Consider the following 27,807-nt stretch of genomic DNA (forward strand, 5'->3'; position numbering starts at 1 on the left):
CAAAGTCTATGCAAATATTGCCAAACCTGGAAAACTCCTGAATCTTCTGGTTCTGAACATTTTGAATAATGGAGACTCAACTTGTTTATTTTATCAAGTCAGAAACGGCATTACAGTACTGTGTTTAGTAGGCTCTTTTCCACTGATGTCATATTACACAACTCTGCTTCCTTCCCAACGGTTGCTACTAATCTCATCAACACAGTGTTATCTAACCAGTTCCCTATGGTTGGGGACTAGAGCTATTTGGACTATTCGTTTTTCAAAATTATAAACAATATTGCAATAAAGATCCTAGAACAAAAGCTCCTTACAAACACACACACACACACACACACACACACACACACACACACACACACACACACACACACCAATGACTCTCCAAAAGGATTCACTAGTCACACATTCAAGACAACACATGAGAGTTCACCCCTCACACCGCCATCACTACAGGTTACTAGCAAAAGGGAAAAAAACTCATCTTAATTTGCATTTCTTGAAATTTTTACTCTATAGGATTCAAGTCCTAATGTTGAAACATGTTCCCCATGATTCCTGGGATCTGAGGAAGTTGTAGATACACTATTCACAGCAGAGCACCATCAGACTTGGTCTAGTTTGTCGGTTACAAATGGACCTGGTTTCTGATGTCTTTCTCAGAGGAACATATGTGTTCCTCTGAATATATTATTATATTAATAATTCTCCTTAGGGTTTCTTGTCCCTTTATCATGCTTATAAAGTTCTTCTCTAACTCAAAATCAGAAATGAAACAAAAAAATTGTTTAAATCCCGGTATCCTCACATATGTGGCAAAAATGACTTATCTGTAAGTTAGCAAAACCTGAGCTGTTCACTTGAGGGAGGCAGCGCAGGAGTCAGTGACATTCAAACAACCATGGACATCTCCCATCATGGCATAAAAATGACACAAAGCCGAATGCTACCAAATGAAGGTCACACACACAGTGGCCCCTCAGTACATATGGCAGAATGGCTCCAGGACCCCCGGCCCTTCCTCTAAGATACCAGAATCTACCACCTCAATGACACTGTCTCCCTACTCATCCATGGGGAGTGCAGCAGTGCCAACATCTGCAGAGGCTTCAGTCCTGTTTATAAAACAGTACAGCATTTGCATAAACTTCTGGCAGCCACTAGGTTAGCATCTCTACTCACCATTGATTCAGTGTGAGCTATGTAATTACCACATATTATAATGTTTAGAGCCAATACCTCAGAAAAGCATGTTAAATACATACATAACTGTCCTCCCTTCCATCCCTTTTTAGGGTTCTGGGACCATACCTACAGTCTCAGGCATGCTGGGTAAGTGCTGTACATCTCTAAACTACATCTCCAAACCCCTGCACAATTTTTCTTTCCTTAAATATTTACTTATATGGGTACACATGTGTGTATGTGTGAGCACAAACTCATGTCTGTGAGTGCAGGCACACGTATGCCACAGAACCCATGTGGAGGTGAGAGGCAACCCTCGGTGTCAGCCAGTGCCTTCCACCTTGCTTTATTTTAATTTTTCATACTTATTTATTGTATGTATATGTGGGTATGTTTGGGTGGGGATGGGGGTCAGAGGATGACTTTTGGAACTTAATTCTCTCCTACTATGTGGGCTCCAGGGATCAAACTCAGATCACCAGTCTTGGGAGCAAGAAGCTTTACCCACTGAACCATGTTGCTAGCCCTGTCCACCTTGGATTAGACGGGTTGTCTTGCTCACTGCTGTGTACTTCAGGCTAGCGGGCCCATTGAGCTTGTAGGGACTCTCTGCCTCCACCTTACATCCCATGGTAAGTGAACTGGATTACACATGCACATTACTGCACCAGACTTTTCTTGGGGATTCCAACTGAGGTCCTCATGCCTCTGTACGATCTCCCCAGGACCCTCTTCCTAAACTTTCTAATGGAAGGTTGGCTGAATCTATATACAAAGCCTATGGTTTACAGAAGACTGGCTATCTTGCATTACTTCCACTTGACTTTTCCCACTGAAGAGAAACAAAGTAAGAAGGTACATACACCTGCAACCCAGCACTCAGGAGGCTGATGTAGGAAGATTGTGAGTTCAAGGCCAGCCTGGGAAACAGCAAGACACTGTCTTGAAAGAACAAAACAAAACTCACAAAAAAGGTCATGCTACTCTCTCTCCTCACTTAAGATGAAGTACCAATACTTTACTTCCAGCCCTGGAAGTTTTGATGCTACAAGCAGAAAGAGCTGATACCCAGTTATAGTATTCAAAGTTCATCTGGCCCATTCAGAGGACCAAGCCTGAGCAGAAAGACAGATGAACCCTCACCTTAGAAGACACAAATGTAAAAGAATGTCCTATGAGAAAACACATTCTCAGTTTCAGGCATAGTGGTGTACATCTTTGATAAAAGCAGAAGCAGGCAGATCTGAGTTCAAGACCAGCCTGGTCTACATAGCAAGTTCCAGGACAGCCTTTCCAGGTCAGGTTGGGCTACATTCAGAGTCTGTCTCAAAAATGACAAAACAACAACAAAACACAAACTCTCAGTTCTTGAGCTGTAAGACTACTGTCAAGTTCCTTATCTGAAGCTAATCCACTGGAGAAGGATGTTGGTTACTGTGGGACAGTGAATGGCAACCCTGGTTCTTGGTTAAGGAGGCTTGAACCCTGGAAACCCTGAAGGCACGGTTAAAAAAACTTCTAGAACAAAAAGAAGCAAATACACCCAAGAGGAGTAGATGGCAGAATCAAACTCAGGGCTGAAATCCACCAAGTAGAACGAAAAGGACCACACAAAGAACAACAGAACCAGGAGCTGGTTCTTTGAGAAAATCAACAAGATAGATAAACCCTTAGCCAGACTAACCAGAGGGCACACAGAGAGTATCCAAATTAACAATATCAGAAATGAAAAGGGAGACATAACACAGAAACTGAGGAAATTCAAAAACATCATCATATCGTACTACAAAAGCCTATACTCAATAAAACTGAAAAATCTGGATGAAATGGACAATTTTCTAGACAGATACCAGGTACCAAGTTAAATCAAGACCAGATAAACCATTTAAACAGTCCCATAACTCTTAAAGAAATAGATGCAGTCACTAACAATCTTCCAACCAAAAAATTGCCCAAGATCAGATGGGTTTAGTGCAGAATTCTATCGGACTTTCATAGAAGATCTCATACCAATACTGTCCTAACTATTCCACAAAATTGAAACAGAAGGAACACTGCCCAATTCATTCTATGAAGCCACGAATGTGCTTATACCTAAACCACACAAAGACCTAACAAAGAAAGAAAACTTCAGACCAATTTCCCTTATTAATATCAATGCAAAAATACTTAATAAAGTGCTTGTAAGCACATCAAAATGATGAAACATCATGATCAAGTAGGCTTCATCCCAGGGATGCAGGGATGGTTCAATATACAGAAATTCATCAATATAATCCACTATATAAACAAACTCAAATAAAAAAAAAAACACACGATCATCTCATTAGATGTTGAGAAAGCATTTGACAAAATTCAACACCCCTTCATGTTAAAAGTCTTGGAAGGATCAGGAATTCAAGGCCCATACCTAAACATAGTAAAAGTAATATACAGCAAACCAGTAGCCAACATCAAACTAAATGGAGAAAAACTTGAAGCAATCACACTAAAATCAGGGACTGGACCAGGCTGCCCACTCTTTCCCTACCTATTCAATATAGTACTCAAAGACCTAGCCAAAGCAATCAGACAACAAAAGAAGGTCAAAGGAATACAAATTGGAAAGGAAGAAATCAAATTATCACTATTTGCAGATGATATGATAGTATATTTGAGTGACCCCAAAAATTCCACCAGAGAATTCCTAAACCTGATAAACAACTTCAGCAAAGTGGCTGGGTATAAAATTACCTCAAGCTGGGCTGGGGATTTAGCTCAGTGGTAGAGCGCTTACCTAGGAAGCGCAAAGCCCTGGGTTCGGTCCCCAGCTCAAAAAAAAAAAAAAAATTACCTCAAGCAAATCAGTAGCCTTCCTCTACTCAAAGGATAAACAGGCTGAGAAAGAAATTAGGGAGATGACGGCCTTCACAATACACACAAATAATATAAAATACCTCGATGTGACTCTAACCAAGGAAGTAAAAGATCTGTATGATAAGAACTTCAAGTCTCTGTAGAAAGAAATTGAAGAAGATCTCAGAAGATGGAAAGATCTCCCATGCTCATGGATTGGCAGGATTAATATAGTAAAAATGGCCATTTTGCCAAAAGCAATCTACAGAATCAATGCAATTCCCATCAAAATTCCAACTCAATTCTTCATAGAGTTAGAAAGAGCAATTTGCAAATTCATTTGGAATAATAAAAAATCCAGGATAGCTAAAACTATCCTCAACAATAAAAGAACTTCCGGGGGAATCACTATCCCTGACCTCAAGCAGTATTACAGAGCAATAATAATAAAAACTGTATGGTATTGGTACAGAGACACACAGGTAGATCATTGGAATAGAATTGAAGACCCAGAAATGAACCCAAACACCTATGGTCACTTGATCTTTGACAAAGGAGCTAAAACCATCCAGTAGAAAAAAGATAGCATTTTCAGCAAATGGTGCTGGTTCAACTGGAGGTCAGCATGTAGAAGAAGGCAGATCGATCCATGCTTATCACCCTGTACAAAGCTCAAGTCCAAATGGACCAAGGACCTCCACATCAAACCAGATACACTCAAACTAATAGAAGAAAAAGTGGGGAAGAGCCTTGAACACATGGGCACTGCAGAAAATTTCCTGAACAGAATATCAGTGGATTATGCTCTAAGATCAAGAACTGACAAATGGGACTTCATAAAATTGCAAAGCTTCTGTAAGGCAAAGGACACTGTTATTAGGATAAAACAGCAACCAACAGATTGGGAAAAGATCCTTACCAATCCTACATCCGATAGAGGGCTAATATCCAATATATACACCAGTCAGAATGGCTAAGATAAAAGGCTCAGGTGACAACAGATGAATGCGAGGATGTGGAGAAAGATGAACACTTCTCCACTGCTGGTGGGATTGCAAGCTGGTACAACCACTCTGGAAATCAGTCTGGAGGTTCCTCAGAAAATTGGACTTAGTACACTACCTGTGGACCCAGCTATACCACTCCTGAGCATATACCCAAAAGATGCTCCAACATACAATAAGGACACATGCTCCACTATGTTCATAGCAGCCTTATTTATAATAGCCAGAGGCTGGAAAGAACCCAGATGACCTTCAACAGAGGAATAGCTACAGAAAATGTAGTACGTTTACACAATGGAGTACTGCTCAGCTATTAAAAACAATGTCTTCATGAAATTCATAGGCAAATGGATGGACTGAAGGAGCTGAAGGGGTTTGCAACCCTATAAGAACAATAATACCAACCAACCAGAGCTCCCAGGGACTAAACCACCATCCAAAGAGTACACATGGACAGACCCATGGCTCCAAGTGCATATGTAGCAGAGGATGGCCTTGTTGGGCACCAATGGGAGGAGAAGCCCTTGGTTCTGCCAAGGCTGGACCTCCCCAGTGCAGGGGAATATCAGGGCTGGGAGGCGGGAAGGGTGTGTGAATGGGTGGGGGAACACCCTCATAGAAGAAGGGGGAGGGGGATAAGGTAGGGGGGTTATGGATAGGAAAGCAGAAAGGGGATAACATTTGAAATGTAAATAAATAAAAACGACCCAATAAAAAAATAAAAGAAATTCAGATTCATCCTCCATCATATAGCAAGTTTGAGGCCAGTGTGTGTTGCAGAAAAGGAAGAAAGAAATGGAGGATGAGAAGGGAAGAAGGAAGGGGAGGAGGGATGCAGAAAGGGAGAAAAGAGAGCTTCTTCAACTAAGAAGTGCAAACCTGGATTCTAAGTGGCTCTACAGTAATGTATTCAAAAGATTCCATTACTATTCATTTACTGCCTGAGCTGAAAGTATACCCTCAAGCTGGTACAGTGGCACATCCAGGTAATCCCAGCAGTCAAGAGGCAGAGGCAGGATAACTGTAGTTCAAGGCTAGCCTAAGCTACTCAGGAAACTTTATTTCAAAAATAAATAAATAACACCTAACTTTCTTATTAATACATTTCCCCACATTATTCAGGAAGGACAACAAAGGTGCACTTAATTTGCTTTTTAACTTTGAGGCATGTAACTTTGTCTCATGTAACTCAGGCGGCCTTCACCTCACTTTGCAATTGAGGATTTGTTGTTTTACCTTTTAAGCACCCCCTCCTCTGTGTGCGTATGTGTGTGAGTGGACATATGAACACATGCACCTGGAGGCGTCCAGAAGCTGGAGCTGGAGTTAGAGTTACAGGTGGATGTGAGCCACCTGGTGTGGGTGCTGGTCACTGCACTTGGGTTCTCTGCAAGGGTAGTCAGTGTGTGCTCCTAACTGCTGAGCCACCTCTTCAACTTCTCTCTCCCTCTCTCTCCTTTTTAAATTTACTTCATTTTTATGTGTGCATGTGCACTCACTAACACACACAGGTGTCCATGAAAGCCAAAAGACACTGACTCCCCAAAAGTGGGATTTAGTCAGTTGGTGAGCAACCTTGGTGTAGGAACCAAACTGAGGCTCCTTGCAAGAACAACTACTCTTAACCACTGAGCCATCTCTCTAGTCCCTCAGCATGAATGTTCTTAAAGAATTTTTATTTTATGTGGACAAGTGTTTTGTCTGTGCTTATAGAGGACACAAGAGGGTGTCAGATCCTCTGGAAATGGAGTAATTAATGGACAGTTATAAGCCAGTATGTACCTACTGAGAATCTAACTGCAGTCCTTTAAGCCACTGAGCCATCATCCCTCTACTCCCCAAGTTCTATTTTAAAATACTTTAAAAGTGATATGCATACGTGTGTGCCTTGTGTGCATGAGTGCAAATTCCTGCAGAGGCTGGAAAAGTGGGATTCCCCCTTGAGCTGGAACTGCAGGCATCTGACATGGTTGCTGGGAACTGAGCTCAGACCTTCAGGAGAAGCACATCTCCCAATGACTAAGCCATCTCTGTACTGGTCCCCATGCATTCCTGAATTCTTGATCCTCCCAGCACTACTCTCAAATGCTGGGATTATAGGTGTGCACAATGCTCAGTTACTTTGGAACTTTCAAATGACCAGATCCAAAAGCCAATGAAAAGGCAGCCATACCTAGCAGTCATTAACAAAGCTCTTGAGAAAAATGTGGTTACAAAACAGATCCATATGTATGTAGGAATATCAACAAGCAGTTTGTGTCCACACAAACCAAAGGAAAGACACCCAACAGTGTGTTGCCTTTACCCATAGATCTACTATTTTCAAGCAAGAGACAAAGTGATTGGATGAGGTCTGGAAGCAAGTCAAAAGGCTACATGTGACTTAAGAGACACCTGGCAAAGCCAACACCAGCCTACAGTCAACAAGTGACTTCATTTGGCAAATGATACACTAAGAAGATTACCACAGCATTATTTGTGATAAAATAATGTGTCTACTAGTCAGTGAATAGCTAAATGATATAAAATATTATAGTCATTTCAATTTTAAAATTTGCTTTAATGACAGAAAAATGTTCATAGGATAAAAAATATTTATAGTAGAATGTAACTTTAATTCTAGAAGAAAAGCAAGAACAAGCTGAAACAAACACACAAACAAACCCAAGACCAACAAACCCTGAATGGGAACATTTTGAGTGTATATACGTGTACCCACATGTTCCCTGTGCTACATGTCCCTTGATATAAGAACAGTCAGAAATAACAAACACTATTTTACACCCAAATCTAAACATCACTAATAGGATGGACTCTTCAAGAAGAAACAACTTCAGAGCAAGCACAAGGACAGTAGAGGATAAACTTTGGTCCAACTGACATGGTAGAGACCAGCCTGTTCCAGACCAAGCAGGGATACGTAGTGAGACCCTATTTAAAAATGAACCAGCAAAGTATCATGTGCAAAGAATATGGATATAAGGAATGCTGGGGTCATACCAAAATGATACAACCAGGCTTAAAGGGACTTCCACCAATCTGTACAATTTTAGTATCAAAATAGATGATTCATTGAGTAAGATAGGAAAACAGGAATTCATGTTGCTATAAACAAATCACTCCATGGCAAATGAATACAAGGAAGGGGATCTCTTCATTAGAATAGAGTAAAAATGAATAATAGAGAAGAAATATTCTTCCTCCACCTTCTTCAGCTCACTACACAACCCTAGATGGTCTAGAACTTGCTATGGAGTCCAGGGTAGCCTTGAACTCACAGAGATCCTCTTGCCTCTGCCTTCCAAATGCTGGGAGTGAAAATGTGTATCTCCATACACAGTAAAAGAAATTATTGATGGTGGTGGTGGTGGTGGTGGTGGTGGTGGTGGTGGTGGTGGTGGTGGTGGTGGTGGTTTCGTGAGACATGACTTCTCTGTATATCTTGGATGGCCTGGAACGCAGAGATCCACCTGCCTCCACCTCCAGAATGCTGGGATTAAAGCTATGTGCATGCCTAGCAAATTATTCTTTAAAGAACAAGCTGTGTGTAATGGCAAATACCTCTAACCCCTTCACTTAGGAGAATAAGGCAGGACGACTGTCCTCAGTTTCAAGTCAGTCCAGACTACCCAAGGAGTTTCAGTTCACCCTGAGCTAAGAGTCTCAAGAAACCAAAACAAATTAAAAACTAAAACAATGATAAAATAAAGCCTGGCATTCCGGCACATCTCTTTAATTCCTAGCTCTTGGGAGACAGAGAAAGGCAGAACTCTATGAATTCTATGCTAGCCTGGGCTACACAGTGAGACCCTGCCCTAAAATAAATAAATAAACAGTGAACATCCACACATCCCCTCTACACATTCTATCATTTCAGCTTTATGAACGCCCAACAGCAGCTTCGACAAACACAACCAAAGCGACAGCTGCCCGCACTGAGGGCTGCAGAGAGAGCGAATGCCCACAGCACACACAGCACACACAGCACACACAGCACACACAGCACACTGCCTCTGCCATGGAGAAGAGCTCATGACCTAGGCAGGTGGATTAATGCTGAGAAAAACAAACCACCAGAGACAGTGTTGAGATTTGTGGAAATGTGGATTGGACTTCATGGTAACCATGGCAGTAAACACGTGTGACAGAACCTTGCTGGGATGCCAACGAGTGGCTGTAACTTCGCTATCAGGCTCTCCCAAGGCCACTTGAGACATACAAGTAATGTGCTCACCTGGCCTCATCATTCATTGCAGTGTGGTCAATAGGCGCCATGAAACTCAGGAGCTTGCTAAGCACATGGAACCTAGACAAACAAGAAAACAAACAGCAGTATGAGTAACCATTAACTCAGCAAGAGAGACGTCTGACCAGCTAAATCCCATGGCTGACCACCATGAACTCTGGTTCCAGAGCGGAGTGGAGAAAGGTCACAGGCACTTGCAACTCTATTCTCTTTTCCTGGCATTTTCTGACTAACAAGGACCTACAAGGCCCTACAGCTGGCACTTAGGTTGCAACTATCTGGAAGGCTAAAATAACACCACGCTTGACCACAAAGGGTGTGTAGTCCAAGCTGGCCTCAAGCTTTGATCCTCTGGCTTTAGCTTCCGAAGTACTGAGCTTATGGGTTATAGTATTGCTGGCCTCTCTCAATTCTTTGGAAGAATATACTTATTTCCAAGAGAAATTCCATTAGGTAAGAATAAGAGAATGCTTACTTTTGTACCAGACATCTACACAGCATTTGAACCTGTGTCTCCCAACAGTTCCTTCTGAAGAGACCCTAGTAAGTTATCTAGTCTTATACACGGCCTCAGAGAGCAACCTGAGCCTAACAGTAATGAATGAAGCTGCCATTTACACATACTGTGAGTAACATCCTTTAATCCCTGTGAGAAGAAGGGACGACAGGTTCAGAAAAGGGAATGGAACTGGACAAGGGAAGGAACACTAGGGTGGCCAACTGACCCAGCCTTGGAAACATGACAGGACAGTAACAGCAGTGGCAGCCAACACTGCGGCAGTGCGTGGTGGGGACCAGCACTTCTGAGAGCTCCACATACCATCTTCACTGACTCTTACCACAGACTGGTTCTGAGTCATTATCATCCCCATTTACAAATGAGGAAACCAGCAAAAAGAGTTCAAGTCTGGGGCTGGAGACATGGGGGTTAAGAACACTGACTGTTCATCCAGAGGTTGTGAGTTCAATCCCCAGCAACCACATGGTGGCTCACAACCATCTGTCATGGGATCTGATGCCCTTTTCTGGTGTCTGAGGACAGCTACAGTGTACTCACATACATAAAATAAATAAATGAATCTTTTTAAAAAAAAGTTCAAGGTCTCCCCTAAAGTAAGCATTAGTCCCCATCAGAGCTGGAATCCAAACTCAGGCAGTGTGGCTAGAGTCACCCTCTTAATTTCAACAGTAACAATGTCCAGAGAAGCACCAGAGCTGTACATCTCAACCTTGAAGTGGAAAAAGCCTAACAGTTCAGGCTGAATTGTAAGAGAAGTAACAGCTCCTGTGCACTTGCTTCTGCAAAGCTGAGCCAGCATTTCCTGCTAAGTTTTTTCTTTTTCTTTTTTTCGGAGCTGGGGATCGAACCCAGGGCCTTGAGCTTGCTAGGCAAGCGCTCTACCGCTGAGCTAAATCCCCAACCCCTCCTGCTAAGTTTTAACAAACCCCAAAGAAGGCCAAGCAACTATGAAGTCTGCTTGTGTGAAGTTGGTTCTCTCCCTTGTCTCAACGGGGTTTTGCTAGTTCCCCAGGCTAGCTTCCAAATTACAATACTCCTGACTGTACCTGCTACTGCTAAAGTTACAGGCATGCATCAACTAAAGACATTTAAAAGTGTTCCATATTTGTCTAAAGGAAAACAATAGAAGAGAGGCAATTTAACTTTTTAATGATGCAGGACACACACACACACACACACACACACACAATTTATATACAGTCATATATCTAATACAACAAGGTAAAGATGTTTTTGGCTGAACTATCAACTATGGCAGACCCTTTGACACTGAGGTTTTATCAGATAACACTGCCTTACTCTGGCCCCAGGATGTAAATCTAAAAGTCTAGCAATGTCAGTTGCTATTCTCTTGCTCTGTCTTTTGTCTGTGTGTTTCTTTGTAGAATACTTTTATTATTAATTATGTATACACATGTAGATCTCTGTGTGTGCCTAGCTCCAGGGGATATGAGTTGTGAGCTGCCTGATATGGATGCTGGGAATCAAACTCATGTCCTGTGCAAGAGCAGTCAGTATCTGCTGCTTCTCCAGACTCATTATTAGTTTAGCGGAGCGTTTTCATAGCATCAAAAATGCTTCTATTTGCCCACAAAAGTTATATTCCTCATCATTTAAATACACTATTAATATTTTTAAAGTCCTCCACTTTTGTCTTTTTAAAGCTAAAATAATCATTCTGATTTTGTTTTCTAATTATTTCTTTGAGGGAAATACTAACAGTATTTTATACATCCACTGACAACAATAGAATAAACATTCAATAAACTGCACTTTCCCTTTTAGAGTAAGAAAACAAGGTCATAAAAATATTTGCACATCATTTTGTTACTTTTATCATCTATAAAAACAGAATTATGAGCAGTGGGTGTGGCAGCAGATACCAGAATATTGTCACCCCCTCAGAAGGGTTTTTTTTAGTTCAAGGTCAGCCTGTCTCAAAGACCAAAATCAAAACTAGATTCATCAGGAGAAAAATGGAACAAAGAAAACTAAGCAGAAACAACATGGCCTCTTGTTCATTTGCTTCCCACAAACTTACCGAAGTTTTCTTCCTTTGCTGGCTTTTCTATCTACCTTCTTGCGGATTTTGCTTCGTAGTTTCTGGATTGCAAGCCACTGCCTGGGAAAATCACAAGCCATGTTATGCATCACTACCCACAGAAACAATTATGAATATTGACAAATTGGAATTTTTCTCTCTAACAACCCTGCAGAAAGAAATCATCAACCTACATCAAATTCCTCAAATAGTCTTGGGCCAAAGTGACTGATCAATCGGAGAGGATTTGTGCGATGGTAAAAGACAAACGGCAGCTGGGAAATTCTACAGCAAATCTGGTTTAACATTGTTCCTCGTACAGAGCTGCAGTGACAAGCACTCAGTCTGCCACTGAGAGTAAGCTGCTGGCTCCCTGTTCCAGCTTATACACATGGTCTCTTGCTACTGCAAGTGCTAGTTGGTCTGAAAGCATCAACTGATTCTCATTTATGTCCTCACCACCCCCTCTTGGCTTTTGACACAGAGTCTCTCTATGTAGCCCTGGCTGTCCTTGAACCCGCCTCTACCTCTCAAGTGCTAAGGTTGAAGACATGCACCACTATGCCTGGCTCAGTTTTCTACCCTCGGTGCTTTTGCTTCTCTTAATTAAAAAGTTTACACTTATTTCCTTATCTGTGTGTGCCCTCACTTGTGCATGCCTGACCATATTACAGCACATGTATTAAGGTCAACTCATGAGGGCCTCCTTCCACTATGTGAATTCTGGGAACCAAACACAGGGCGTCTGCAAGTGCAGCAACTCAGATCATCAGCCTTGGTGGCAAGTGCCTTTACCTACAGTCCCTTACCGGTTCTCCTTTCTAACTGCTTCTAAAGATTTATTTTATTTAATGTGTATTAGTTTTTCGCTTGCATGCATTTATGTAAACTAACTGTGTGACCCTTGCCTATGGAGGTTAGAGAGGGCATCAGATCCCCTGGAACTGCAGTTACAGATAGATGTGAGCCACTGTGTGAATGCTGGGAGCCAAAGCTTCAAGTGCCAGTAACCACTAAGCCATCTCACCTGCCCCTCCCCTCTAACTTAATAATTATCCACTAGGCTTACAGTTGTTTAATTTGTATTCTCTACATAGTAATATATACATCCTATCTGTAATATTTCCATATGTGTTAATAAAAGATAAAGACTCTCCTTCCCCTCCGTCAATATTATCTCTTTATTTTTTTAGACAGTTCTCACTATGTAACCTTGGCTATCCTAGAATTCCCTGTGTAGCTAGGCTGGCCTTGAACTCACAAAGATCCATCTGCCTCTTCCTCCCAGGTAATGGGATTAAAGGTGTGTGCCACCACCTGGCCTCAATGTGATTTTAATACCATTATCACACCTTTAAAAAAAGGCAAGAAAACTGACACAATAAATAATATTTATTCTCAATTATTTATCAGTCTCCAAACACCTTAGATTATCTTTTTTTCATAATGGCTTAGTGGGTCAGGGTCCATATAGGATTCATATGTTTGTGGTCATCTTAAGAGTCCTTCAGAAACTTAATTTTTCTTGTAAGAGTTGAAAACAAACTAGAAGAATCCCCTCAAACTGTTCCTGTGAACAAATGGAAAGGGAACTGCAGTAGCAGCTCGTCATCTTACCTGACTTGCACAAGGAAAACCCAGCATGGGGCGGGGGGAGTCTAGGGAAATCCAATTACTGTAATCTTAATATAATCTTAATTACTATAATCTATTTTATTGTAAAGACAGATAAATGTATAATATAATCATCACTTAAATACAATTTGCTCTATCACATTAACTATACAGTGAACATCCCTACAACATTCCAAAGGCATGGGAAATATCAACAGTGCTCTACCCTAAAATTCAACTCAAAATTACTTCATCAAAGCTAATTTTTCATTGCCTACTCAAAATGCTGCTCTGCCCAGAATCTCATTCTGATGTCTACAGCTTTTGTTTGTTTCTTATGCTTTTTCAAATTATGGCTTGTGGTTATTTAAATGCACACCTCTCATTAGGTAGCACTCTAAATGCCCTTCTTATTTTGAAAGCACAGGAGAAGCACACAAACAAGAGCCTTCCTTCACTATTTTGCATTCTACACTGACCTCTGGGTAATCCTCTATTTCCAGTTGAGCTGGAGCTTCTCTGGGGGGGTGGAGGTCTACACTAGGGCAGATTAAGAAAGCAGATTCATCTGAGCCAGGAACCTGTTGTACACAGCACAACAAGGAACCTGCTCTGATAGCTGAGAGCACAGGTTTAGGCAGAAGCCTTTATACACTGGCTAGCAGGTTGCTATGGATATAAACACAACCCAAACAAAGGGTAAAGATCAGAAGACTGATAATTATGGGACCAGCCATTGCCTTGGATGCAAAATTAAAGGATTCAATGGGAGAAACTACACAAGCAGTTTGAATGAACAGAAAACCATATCTAAGTTACCTTCCCATGGCCACCTGATCATTTGGATCCAAAGAGCTGGTCTTCCGCTCTATGAGTTCTCGAAGGAGCTAAGGAAAAAGGAAAGCAACTGAGTTATTATCATTTCCAGTGGCAACTGGCTTAAAAGGGTATAGAAAGAATTCTGAATGGCATAGTGATCACTTGAAAATTACAATCAGTAAGAATATCCATTAGTTCTTTTAGATTTATATAGTTTTCAATTTGGATGACTTATGGTGCTAGAGTTTCTTTCAAATGCATCAGAGTGTGTAACACTCTCTTCACTGTTTTATGACCACTTTTCCTTGTCTGATCAACAATGGATAATCTTTAAAAGGTCAGGTAGGAAGGGCTGTGAGCAAAAGGGGAAATGTATCAGCTTCCAACCAATGAGATAATGGTGCAAAGTTAACTTCAGAACTATAACCCCAGCGATCAGAAGGTCTTCCCTGAGTGAAAGCCCTGACTGCCAACAATGAAGAGTGCAGACTTCATCTCTTACCTTCTTCTACAGCTGTGCTCTGCTGTGCTGGTGCTAACAACTGACTTCACTAGACACGACACAAACACGTGAGCACAGCCAACAACATTCTGAGGAACCAAAAGGAGGTCATTTGTGCTCTTCTTGTCTAATGGAGTGGGTCTCCATCTTCTAGGGTTAATTCCATGGGGCTCACTCTAACATTATTCTCCCATTCTCCTCTTAATCCTGGCACTCCACTGCATCCAGTAAAAACCTCAATCTATACCTTTTATACACTTAGGAATTTGCATAGGACTTTAGAGTCCTCAGTATAAAGGTTTCATGAAATTTAAACAGGAAAGGAGAAGAGAACTTTAACTTGCAATAATAAAATTAGGTGTAACCTCTCCTATATAAGTTCTTCATGCAGAGAAATGACAACAGAAATTAAGTTTCCAGACAGCTGAGAGAAATCTAGAATAAACTAGTCCCTGCTAACCATCCATCAATAATACACGTTTGGCTTTAAAAATTGTTTCTTCACAAAAACAAGCAATTATTTTGTAGGTAAAGCATAGCGGATACATAGTTATTTCACTAAATTAAATAGCTGAAGCCTGTGGGGGGATGGAGAAAAATAAAAGTATGAAAGTAGTTTACTTTCTAATTTTCATTTGTGTGTGTAAGTAGGCACTGAAGAAGTAAAATTTACAAAAACATCCACTTCCATAAGACGCAGCTTTACTGCACACAGGAAAGGATATCTCAATCGCAATTAAAAACCCTACTGTGAAGTTTTCTCATTTGCTTATTTTGGGCATTATTACCACAGCAATTACGGTTAAAAATGCAGGGACCAGAGGCCACTGGTTTATTATCACTAGAAAACAGCAAGCAATTTCTCTACCCCGTTTATCTGATTGATTCCTAACGTCTTTCTGGCAGCCAATCTATCAGTTTATCTCTCCTACTTCATCACAGTCACTTCTGGCAGCTAAATACAAGATCCAAATCCAGTGCTCCACAGACACACGACACGGTAAACCTGTGTCACACAGCTGCTGAGCAAACAGCTGCTCGAGGGCTGAGCTCAAATGGGCTCTGCTTCCCAGTCAGTGTTCTGTGAGAACCAGCGTGAGAGAAAGGGTGAGGGAGAGAAAAGAATGAAATGACTGGGTTTTACTGCTCTACCTTGTTCCAGCCATACGAGAGATTATAGTCACCATTCCTGGTTTTCTTAATCACCCCTGATCCCTTGAGCCTGAACCATTATAGCCACTGGGGAGCAAGTGCTCATGGAAGGTTCCTGCAGCACAACAGGCATGGCTTCATCTGGAAGAGTGCGCCTGCCACAAGCCCTGACAGAGACTGGAAATCAGAGCCGCACAACTGCAGAGGACCTATGACACTGCAGCCACCACCCCTCAAATACCAAGGTGATGATGCTGTGTCTGCTTTCAAGCATCCTGTGTATTTTACACACCCAGATCTGCATCCTTCTCCTAGTCACTCACAGTAAAGAAGATGCTACCAACCTGCTGCCTGTCTAACTTACTGGGATCCAAGATTTCCTAAGAAATACGTCAGCATATTATCCACGGATATTATTTAGTAAAGTAATGCAACACACCTTAAGAAGCCATATCTTACGGTGGTCTGAATCTGCATGTCCCTGATAACAAGCCAGGCAGGGCCTCTTCCTGTATTTACTGGGCATCCATGTTCTTCATGGAGAAAGGTCTATTCAGATCCTTCACCCATTTTAAAGTTGACCCGGGAGTCCTGTAGAGGTGGTTCTGTGATGGAGAGCACTGGATGCTCTTGAAGAGGTCCCAGGTCTTGTCTCCAGCATGAACTGGTGGCTCATAACTGTGTGTAATTCTAGTCTCAGAGGGATCCAATGCCCTTTTTTGGCCTTCAAGGGCATTGTACACAGATAGTGCACAGACATAACTGCAGGTAGAGCGCACGCGCGCACACACGCACACACACACATATTTTAAAATAATATAAAATAAAATAATAAAGTTGGGTTGTGTTGCTATCAAGATGTAGCTGTTTGTGTACTTTGTGCACTGGCCCCTTACAAGGGAGTGCCCTTCCACTCTCGTGATGGTATCATTTGTAGCAGGTAAGTAGTTAATTTTAATATCATTTTTCTCTCTGTTTGTGCTTTTAATGTTGTATATAGGAAAACACTGTGTAGCCCAAGGTCATGGAGATTTACTCCTATAAGTTAATCTTAGAGTTTTCCAATTCATGTGGTGCACTTCAGTTACCTTTGTACATGGTATAAGGTGGAAAGTAGACGTCCAGCTTTATTCTTACACATGATACCCTATTGTTTCATTTGTTGAAAAGTCTATTCTTTTCTCCAGTTAACTGTCTTAGCACTTGGTCAAAAGGCCAAGCCAGTTTAAAAGAACTTGGTTTTTGGTCACATAATCCCTGGCTTTCTAAATTTGTGATCTAGAGTTACTGAATCCTGCTTCTCAGGCTTTTACAGTTCAAAGACACAGAACCTGAGAGGGAAAGTGCTGGGACAACACTGTCCATAACGCAGCTGGCCTACCTGAAGGCAGAGTTTCTAACTCCTCCTTGGTAAACAGAGATGGCCCAGCTCCTGTGTGTGTGTTCAGACTCTCCCACACACGGTATAAAAGCAGAGCCTGTAACCCCAACATTTAGGTGCAAACATGAGAATAAAGAGTTTAGGCTATCCTCCTGTACACAACCTGGGTTATACAGACTCTGTCTCAAAAAAAAAAAAAAAAAGGTTCTTTTACCCTTCTGTTCACTCCCAAAGGAATTTTTCCCTGTTCTGTCTCCTACTTTATCACCCATGGTCTGTTTTTAGTTCCCTAGTCTTTCAAATTAACCATAAAGCTAGTGTGGTAACAGTGTACACCTTTAATTCCAGTACTCAGGAGATAGAGGCAGGTGGATCTATGAGTTTGGGGTCAGCCTGGTCTACAGAGCAGGGCTGCAGGACAACTAAAGCTACAAAGTGAGACCCCGCCTCAACGACAGATGATGGATGGACGGACGGACAGATGGATTGACAGACAGACAGACAGATAGAATAAGCCAAATTAACCCTAAAAGAAGATTTGTGCGATTTTCTCATTTTTTTTTCCAACAGAATATCCTTATTATTTGGGAATTTCATAAAATGTACCCCCCCATAACACTCACTTCCCATTCCTCCCAGATCTACCCTACCACTCTTGTGCCCTCTTCTAAAGAAACAAAAACAAAAAAACCCAACCAAACATACAAACAAAAAGCCCCCCACCACGTCCAATTTGTGCTGCCCATATACTCAGTAGAGCATGGCCAAACTCCCAGTGGTCAGCTCCTTATAGATAACTGACTTCAGCAACCATCACCACCACCTCCTTCACCACCACCTTCACCACCACCACCGCCGCCGCCGCCGCCGCCGCCGCCGCCGCCGCCGCCGCCGCCGCCGCCGCCGCCGCCACCACCACAATCTCTACCACCACCACCGCCGCCGCCGCCACCGCCGCCGCCGCCGCCGCCGCCACCACCACCACCACCACCACCACCACCACCACCACCACCACCACCACCACCACCACCACCACCAGAAGCCATCAACAGTGAAGAGCTATACTTCAGCATCCCTGTCAAAATTTTTAAGGACTCTTCAACGGCTTCCTGTCTAGACTGTTACTTTGGGGTTGGGGGAGGCTGTCACAGAATCTTCCAATGTCTCTCATTCTCAACTACAAGTCTGCAATCATTGACAACCACTGCAAAAGAAGCTTCACTGCCCAACAGCCAGCAGCAAGAAAACAGACACCAACATGGCCTTCAGCTGCAAAGCGAACCATGGAAGTCTTACATGGAGGCTCAATCCAGAAAATGAACCGTTATCCATCTCCTTTGGTACTCATAGCTAGCAGCAGGTTAGGGGGCAGTGCCTGTGGGAGCTCCAGGCTGCCCTGTGGCCCTATTCTGCAATGACATACTCCCACTTCCATGGCAACCTCCACGTGCTCCCACATCTGCTGCCACTGCTCCTGCCTCTCCACTGCTCTAATCCACCATCTTTTTTACCTCTCCACCCTGTATTTATTCATTGAAGTAGCACTGCAAACTACACACACACACACACACACACACACACACACACACACACACACACACACACACACACACAGCTTTTCAAGCAAATACTCATGGCAACAAGTTATTGGTCTGGTTCAAGTTTCTGGTTTCTGAAGCACCATAAATACTAGACTTTCACTCAAACTCACCTGGGATTTCCTGATGTTGCCCAGAGTCAGGGTGATCTTGGAGTGGGCAGGGAACCCAGGAGCAGGATTCCCAAGAACTCCAGGTTATTGCACACCTCTCTGCCCTCAGTGCTGGCTGTCCTGCTGGCTCACCATTATGATCATGGCACTTGTAGCCCATGGGAAGCACCATGGCCACAAGTTCTCCTCCCCACTACAGCCAAGAGCTGCAGCAATGGCAGGACCAGCCGTACTCAACTACAACAGTGTTTGAGTGTCCACAGTGGTCATGATCCCATACCCACCTCCACCACGTGTCTCTGTTCTGTCATCTTTCCTTCCAATATCATGAGACCACTTTTTAAAAGCATCTTCCCTTAAGACCCTCCTTTTTTACAGTTGTTCCAGAGATACTGTGAGCTCTGTAAACTCCTCAGCCACCACATCTTCCCTTAGAGCCTCTCAAATCCTGTCACGTGATTTTTACTTGCTTGAGGCTTATAGAAACAGATTTGCATATATCATAATTTCAAATTATTGGGAAGGAATTGCTGCATGCACCCACAGTTTAACTTCAACATAAGATGACCCCCTTCCCACAGGACTTGTTTCTCTCACTTCTTTCCACAGGGTCCACTTGTTCCTCAACTAATTCTACCGCTTGACAGTCCTTTTGCCACTATCCTACTAAACAAATGCCAGTTTGTTCCTAGAGCCTTCTTCAATCTCCCCAAACCATCAGTAAACCTCTACTCTTCAGTAAGCATTTCCGTAGCTCATCTCATCTTTACCTCGCCATCAGCTTCTTGAGGGCAGGTAATAAGTTACTCAAATTCTTACATAATACCCCTGCAGGAATGATGCCACCCACACAATTATTACTTAATATATTCTTTGAATCAAAGTAAGCAGCCATCTTAGAAACAAGTACAAATAGTATTCAGCTTTTATAGGGGAAAAGTATAGTATTATGAGAAAATTAATGAAGAGTAGTATGGAAAGAAACTAGAATGAGTAGATAGATAAATTCCAAGAAACATCTTACTTCTGAACTTACAAACAATTCGCCTTTGGTTGCTATGGCAGAGAATGTACAACTAGAAGTGGTGGGTAAGCCCACCTAAGCTCCTCCTGGTCTGGGTCTTTAGAAACTCAGTTACTTTTCTAGCTTTCACTCAGCTGTGTTGTGCCTGGACTGTGATTTGGAAGGATGATAAGCTTAAATACCTAAGGAAGTGGCAATGTTTTCAAAAGCCATAATATTTCACTAAGCTTGGTCAGTTAGCATACAACTTATTAGTCAAAAGAGTAAATTTTCTCATCAGAACCCATACATTTCTTTAGACATAATATACAGTATCTCAATGTCTAATTATTTACTAGAAGTGTAAGAAAATCACTATCAGCATCAGGCCCTGATGTATGAGCGCAGAGATCTGAATGCTAGGGAACTTGTTGCCAATTTGCTTTTTCCTTTCTTCTTATGACAAATAAAAACAATTTTTTTCTTTTCTATTTTTCGGAGCTGGGGACCGAACCCAGGGCCTTGCGCTTGCTAGGCAAGCGCTCTACCACTGAGCTAAAACCCCAACCCCATAAAAACAATTTAATAAGAACTAAGTATAGCATTAAGCCACTCTTTCGAATCTTCACTAAGAGTAACAAGAAGACAAGGGTGCTGCTGGTTAGATTTTACAAGTCCCCACTGGCCTTTTGGTCCCTAGACATATGGTCTGGTATGTATTTTTTTTTCTTTCTGTCCTAAATGTGAGGAGGGGGTCCCTATGGGCCAGAGCTCGAGTGCTGACTATTTCTGGGCACTTTGGAAATATTTCTTTTAATAGTATCATATAATCTATCATTTGTGTTGAACAAATAAAGAAGTCCCACCAAGCTGGAGGACTTATAGGTAAGAAACTGGAAGGTGAGAACTAATCTGTATTCTGTAATTATGTTTCATAAGGACTAAGAGCCTGGCAGAAACAAACTCTTCTCACACTCCGTATTCAGATGCCAATAATTCTTCAGCCCCACTAGGATCAATACTCTATTGACTCTGCCACCTTTTCAGCCCCTCTCCTCCAGTGCTTACCCTCTTTATCAGGTAGATAATGATCCCATGGCTCCTCAGGATGATTGCTCCTGGAGTATCTCCTCTACTCTCCTACAGGCTGTGTCTTTGTTATACAGATCCACAACCTCTTACTAGGGATAGGAATCTTGGAGTTCAGTGATTTAAAAATTTTAGCAAGGAAAGAAAACAAAGTGAATATGCCATAAATGCCTCGGCAGTCTGGACAGCACCCCAACATCAAATATGTGTGCATTCCTGGGTCTGTGTGGCCTGACTGCATCTGATCTTTCCTCATCCATTGACCTCAAATCTTCATGATTTCATTTCTCTTTAGAGCTGAATAGTATTCCACAGTGTACATGCAGCACGTCTCCCTTTTCCATTCATCAGTGAAAGGACATTTATATTGTGTCTGTGCCCTGGCTACTGTGAGGAGAGCAGCAATGACCATGGCTGCACAGCTGATTATCTGTGGAGCAGAATGCCAAGGAGTCTGGTATTTAGGGGTCACATGGTAGGTTTATTTTTAATTTTTTGAGGATTCTCCACACTGATTTCCAGGGTGGCTGAACCAATTTACAATCCTACCACTGGTGAATGAGGGAATGGGATAAAGGACTAGAGATTCAGAACCACTCTGATAAGATCCCGCATCATAGCAAGCTTACCACATAAACAAACATGCAACCATTGTGAGCATGTTCATTCCAGGATTACAGAGAAGAAGATCCTATGTCTCTTTCCTTTGGAAGACACTAACCATATTAAATCCTAGTGTCTGAACTCAATCAACTTCACATGGCCATGAGAGAAACTCGAGCCCCTGTGCCCTGGGCTTATTTACCCCTATTCCCTGAGCCCTATCTCTAGGGTCTTCTGAGACTCACGTTAGTTTTCCTAGTCCCTTAGAGATAAGACAGAATACTTAAATGAGAACTTACATGTATTCTGAATTTTTTTAAATCAAGAAAAGATGTTAAATAATGTTTATTGTTTTTAATATTCTCTATTGGCAGAATATATCATATTAATTTACTTAATTTTTTATTAAATGAGGCTTGAATAGATAGGCTAAATACCACATGGTCATAGAATAAAATCTTTCCAACATGTTTATGGATTGAGTTTTTGGACTTTTGATTTTACAGTATAAAGAGTCAAATCCAGGTGCACATGGTAGGCAGGCTCTTTATTGCTGAACCACACAATCATACCAAAGTTTGCTGGCTTTATATAACTATGCATAAGAAATGCTGGTCTGTTTTCTTCCTTTGAAATGCTCTATCTGCTAATGGTGTTAAGATGACACTGGACTTCTCCCTCCTAACGACTAATGACTCTTCTGTAACGTAACCTGCATCAGCATTGGCTCTTTTAACTTGAAAAGAAATTACATTTAATCTATTGTGGGTGGGTCTGCATGTGTGTGTGGGAGGGGAGAGGCCTGCAGGTCAGAGAACAACATGGGAACTGGTTCTCTCCTCCTACCATGTGGTTCCAGGGACTGAATCCAGGTTTTCAGACCTGGCGACAAGCCCCTTCGCTTGCTGAGACATCTTACTGGCCCTAAATGTGTACACATGTCCACTCGTGCACACACGTGCCATGGCACACTAGTGGAGGCAATTCCCTGCTTCCGCCTTTATGTGGTATTCTAGTTTCGTTCTGCTGTTGTGATTAACACTGTGATCAAAATCAAGTTAGAGAAGAAAGGGTTTGTGGGTCTTACACTGCCAGCTGACAGCTCAGTCAGGGCAGGAACTCAGGCAGGAGCCGGATGCAGGAGCCACGGAGGAACACTGCTTGCTGGCTCCCTCTAGCTCCTGCTTAGCTAGCTTTTTAATACAGCCCAGGACCACCTGCCCAGGGAGGGCCCCACCCAAGTGAGGTGGGCATTCTTTATCAGTTAGTGCAAGCTGGAGCTGCAGAGTGAGCTGGAGACTAGCCAGAGCTCCACAGCAAAAGCTTGTCTCAAAAGGCAGAACAAGGAGCTAGAAAGACTGCTTGGTGGTTAGGAGAGCCTACTATTCTTGCAGAGGACTACAGTTTCCATGCTGTGTGACTTACAGCTGCCTGGAACTCTAGCTCCAGGGATCTATAACCTCTTCTGGCCTCCATGGGCAACTGCACTTGTATGTACAGACCTGCATGCAAATGCACACGAATAATTAAAAATAACTAAAATCCCTTAACATACACACAAAACCAAACCAAACAAACAACCAAACAGCCAAACAAAACAACTAAATAAATGTGAGCACAGGAAGAAGAGACAGGAAGGAGTGGACTTCATATAACCAAAATAAGTTCTGGTTTCTTCTCCAAACTAGTACAACTATTTTTTCCCATCTCAACAAATAGCACATCATCCTTTCAATTGTAAAGGCGGAAATCTCAGTCGTCTTTCATCAGTCTTTTCATATTCCACATGAAATCAGTCCATGAGCAAATCCTCAGTTCTTTAACTTATCTCCACAACCCAAACACTTTCCCTCCACAGTCACCCTAGTCAAGGCCCCACCATCTCCTGCATGTACCATCTCAAGTGTCCCGCAGTCTCTACATCTGCTCCCTTGTCACTTAAGTTCTTATATCTGTTTTCAGCACGACCACCAGAGTAACCCTGTATCAATCACGAGACCTGTCTCACATTCCTCTTTTGCCGTGTAAAGTCTAAGGTGGCCTGACGTGATGGTGCCTGAAGAACTAGTTCCAGTGTATCCTGTCTACTATGTCCCTTGATGCTCCTAGGTTGTGGTAGCTCCTTCGTACCTCAGAGCCTCTGCTCTTGCCACCCACTCCTGCAACACTCACCATGTAGACACTTGTATGGCAGTTGGTGACTTTCTCGGTGTCTGCTCAGGTATCATCTTATTGCCGGGAAGACACAACGCCCTTCCCCTCCTTGCTGTGCTTGTCAGTGTTTCCCTGCCTCGTCCTGTCTAACCTACAGTGAGCACTCAAAATAACAGGGGCTTTGTCTTCCTCCAGCCTTTAATAGAGCCCTGAGAAACACAGTGTAGAAATGGTCCATATTTGTAGAGCCTGACACAGGCTCTACTAAACCCTTGAAATGTAGCTGATGTGACTAAGTGGATTTTCAATTTTTATTCTATTTTAATAATCAAAACAAATTTGTTGAGCATGGTGGCATGTGTCTATAATCCTAGCACTGGGAGGTTCAGGCAGAAAGATCATGAATTCAAGAACAGTCCAGGTAACATAGTAAGTTCTAGGGTAGCCTAGGCAACATCGTGAGGCTGCCCCTAAACAGTAACAAAACCCTTGAGTTCAGTTAGATATGACTGCTGCACTGAACTACAGACTAGAAGAGCAAAAAGAACAATTTCTCAAAAACACACAATAGTAAACGCGAATGCTTGCTGATGACTGACTGACTGAATGAATGAATGAATGAGAAAATAAATGGCATTGTTTTTGGTTTGTTTTGTTGTTGTTGTTGTGGTTGTTGTTAAAGACGTGTTTGCTGTGCAGCCCACATTGGCCTCAAACTTACAACCTTCCCACTACAGGCTGTCACTACAAAACTTGAAGGGCTTTCTTCTCCAAAAGGTAAGACGATAGCTAACGACCCGGGTCCTCTTCCATCTGAAGGCTCTTCTTATAATCTGGCTTCTGTTGTGTCAACAATGACCGAATTCTTGGAAATAAAGAATTAAAGACAGATTCTCACTATGTAGCTCTAGAACTTTGTCACATTGACCAGGCCAGCCTTGAACTCAGAGATTTGACTGACTCTGCCTCCTGAGTAGTGGGATTGAAGGTGTGTCTGCTCCTCCAGTCACGCTGTTTTGAGACGGGGTCTTACTGTGCGTCCTACGCAGTCCTCTAACTTCTAGAGACCCACCTGCCTCTCTCTACCCTTCATGTGCAGGGATTGAAGGTATGACCACCTTGCCTGGCACATGCCATATTTTTAAAGAAAAGCTAGCTGTGCAACTACACAAGATTAGAACCTCCTTCTTGTTAGGAAGATTAATTCCTTGGGAAGGGAATTTCAGCAGATTAGCCTCTATAAATCCATCACCTGGCACAATAAATGTTAATGGAATGGTCATAATTGCATAAAAGTCATACATGTGAACTGTCAGAGTGTCCTCAAGTGAATTTTCAAATTTGTCCAATCAAAAGGTAAATGTACTACGAAGAAAATCAAGCAGAATCAAGGGCACTTTCATTTCCATGTTCTGGCCTGTGTGAGGGCTCATCTCCCCTAGTCACTCCTTGAGGTCAAGTAGGTTCAATTTTAGATCCACAATCATACATATTTCGGAGGCTTTTAGTAACTTATCTTCTTTTTTGTTAGAGCATTTCCCTGCAAGTTACTTTTGAAGAAAGAATACACTAAACAGAACTTAGTACCAAGTCAATATGCCTATCTGAGTGAAGAAAGTGTTTTTATTCCTCGAGAAGTACCAAGTTCTTCACTTGCAGCTACAACATTACTGCTGTATCCTATGTTTATACTCAGCCAGTATATATTGTACTTATTATTACAAAAAAAGGCAATTATGACCACATACTTGCCAAGTAAACCTTCATGATACCATTGATGCTTTAAAAGGCCTCTTCAACAGTTTTAACACAACCCTACTTCTTTCCTAACAGGCCCAATAAACTGTACTGCTTAAAGCTTTGTTCTACAGTTTTACCTTCAATGAGTGGAGCCTCCAAGGTATTTAAGTCAGGCTCTGGTATACTTTTAAAAATAGCAAAGCAGAGAAAATGGAGGTGCTAGGTATGTTGACATACTCCTTTAATTCCAAGGCTTGGGAGGCTGAAACAGGAGGATCTCTGTGAGTTCAAGGCCAGTTTGATCTACATAGAGAATTCCAGGCCAGCCAAGGCAACATAGTGAAACTCTGTCAAAGGCCTAGTCATGTTACCTTCCCTTGATGCTGTGGTTTGATGAAACTTCTGGACCTAACATTTTAAAATGTGCCCTTGCTGGGTGTAGTGTTCAGGCCTATAAACCTTGTATATGGAAGGATCCTTGTACAGAACTAGATCAAGGGTTCAAAGCCAGCCTGGGCTACATAAGACTCTTTCTCAATGAAATAAAACTGAAGTCAGGAAAAAGTACCTTTTATCCTTCTGTTCTGCAGCAGCTTCCATGATAATGACTCAAGCTAGTGACCAAATGCTGGTGCTGACACCATTCTCAATGCTAACAATAATGGCAATGTCTACAGAGACAGTATACAAGCAACCATGTATCTCAAATAAAATTCTTACACATGGGACACAAATTAGAATTTACTTGGACATTGTTAATTAGTTTTTAAAATATTATCATGTCCCCTAAACCCAAAATGGTTAGCTCTCTGCTCTGTCTTCAGTCATAATGTCAATTTTCAAATTCATTTACATGTATGTTTTCTCTATAAAATCACCACTACTACCTATGCACAATAAATTTCATTAGACTTTTAAGAAACACTATCCAGATCCCAAATACAAACACTTAAAAAAATAAAATTAAATACATAAGACAGCTCTTATAAAAGGTATCTATTTCCCAGTATTGGTGGGAGCAAGAAGAAATATCAGACTTTCTAACTTGCTAATAACCATTAACTGGGCCACTGGGAAGTTACATGGCAACAGAAAGAACACAGCACTGCCATTAACTTCAGTGATGGCTTCAGACACTGCTTATTCTCACGTCCATTTAAATGCATACAATTAAAGCCACTACATCAACTGTCCATTTTAATCACTCACCGAGTTAATTAAAGAAAACCATCTTGTCAGACAGCCTGCTGCTTCTCTACTTCTTTCTCAACATGATCAACTTTTAATAGTCCACCAAATTAGTAATTACTTGTTTATGGCATTATCAACTATCTTGGATACAGAGGTCTAGCATGTAGCAAGGTCAGTACTAGACATATCCTGAACGGAAATAAAAGGAGAAATTTAACCCATCAACGTGGTCAGAAAAACAGAAGAGTCTGCTATGCCTTTCTCTAGGTACTCCTGGCAAGATTCAAAGTGGCAAGACAAACCGGATCAAAACTAAACAAAACTGGAAGCAAAGTCCTAATGAACCCATATGAACGCAGACATTGACCTGTCAACATCTAAGTTCAATTCAGGCTTGCTTAACAAAATAACTGCTGAGGTGACAAGAAACTAGTCAGAGGTCTGGGCTATGAAAAGCCCAGTCACTTTACACTGCTCACTGTTAAGGGCAATCGTATTACACCAGATCTTAATGAGGATTAAATAGAGGTGTCTGGTATAACCAATACTCAGAAAATATTTGCTCCTAAACCATTAAGAATTCAGGTTTACCAAGAAAAATCTACCTGGGCTTTTTAAAAGGCAAACAAAAGAAAACCCTAAGTAGCAGTAATTCCGGTAACACCCCCCCCCCCTTTTTTTAAATGTCACAAAGTAGTATATAGAATCATGAAAATGAAAAATAGGTACTTAAGACATTTCTGAATGACCATGATTCATGCTCACTTGGTGTTTTGTGAAACTGTCTTTAGGGATGAGCTTTGAAAGTAGACAGACGGAATGCAAACCAATTCCATTCAAAAGTGAGAATTGCACCGCTTTTCTGCAGACCACAGGCCATTCCTAAAGTCCCCACTGTCAGCTACATCACGCCTTCGGTAATCCAGCTTCCCCACAAACCAGCATCAAAACTACGAAGCTAATTTTTTCATTAGAATTGTTAAGTAACAGGAGTTCAATAAATCATTTGCCTTCTAA

The 27,807-nt window shown here is 41.9% G+C and overlaps 1 protein-coding gene across 1 annotated transcript in view; it reads right to left on the bottom strand.

Annotated features, from left to right (window-relative positions):
* Aatf (apoptosis antagonizing transcription factor) overlaps positions 1-27,807 on the bottom strand; it is a 93,170-nt gene that overhangs the window by 16,110 nt on the left and 49,253 nt on the right. Inside the window, exons 10-12 of the mRNA NM_053720.1 lie at positions 14,265-14,332; positions 11,832-11,912; positions 9,259-9,330 (exon numbers count right to left, since the gene is read on the bottom strand). Of these exons, the coding sequence (NP_446172.1) occupies positions 9,259-9,330; positions 11,832-11,912; positions 14,265-14,332 (221 nt within the window). The remainder of the gene's footprint in view (positions 1-9,258; positions 9,331-11,831; positions 11,913-14,264; positions 14,333-27,807) is intronic.

Source organism: Rattus norvegicus, chromosome 10 (assembly GCF_036323735.1).
Source record: "Rattus norvegicus strain BN/NHsdMcwi chromosome 10, GRCr8, whole genome shotgun sequence".
NCBI lineage: Eukaryota > Metazoa > Chordata > Mammalia > Rodentia > Muridae > Rattus > Rattus norvegicus.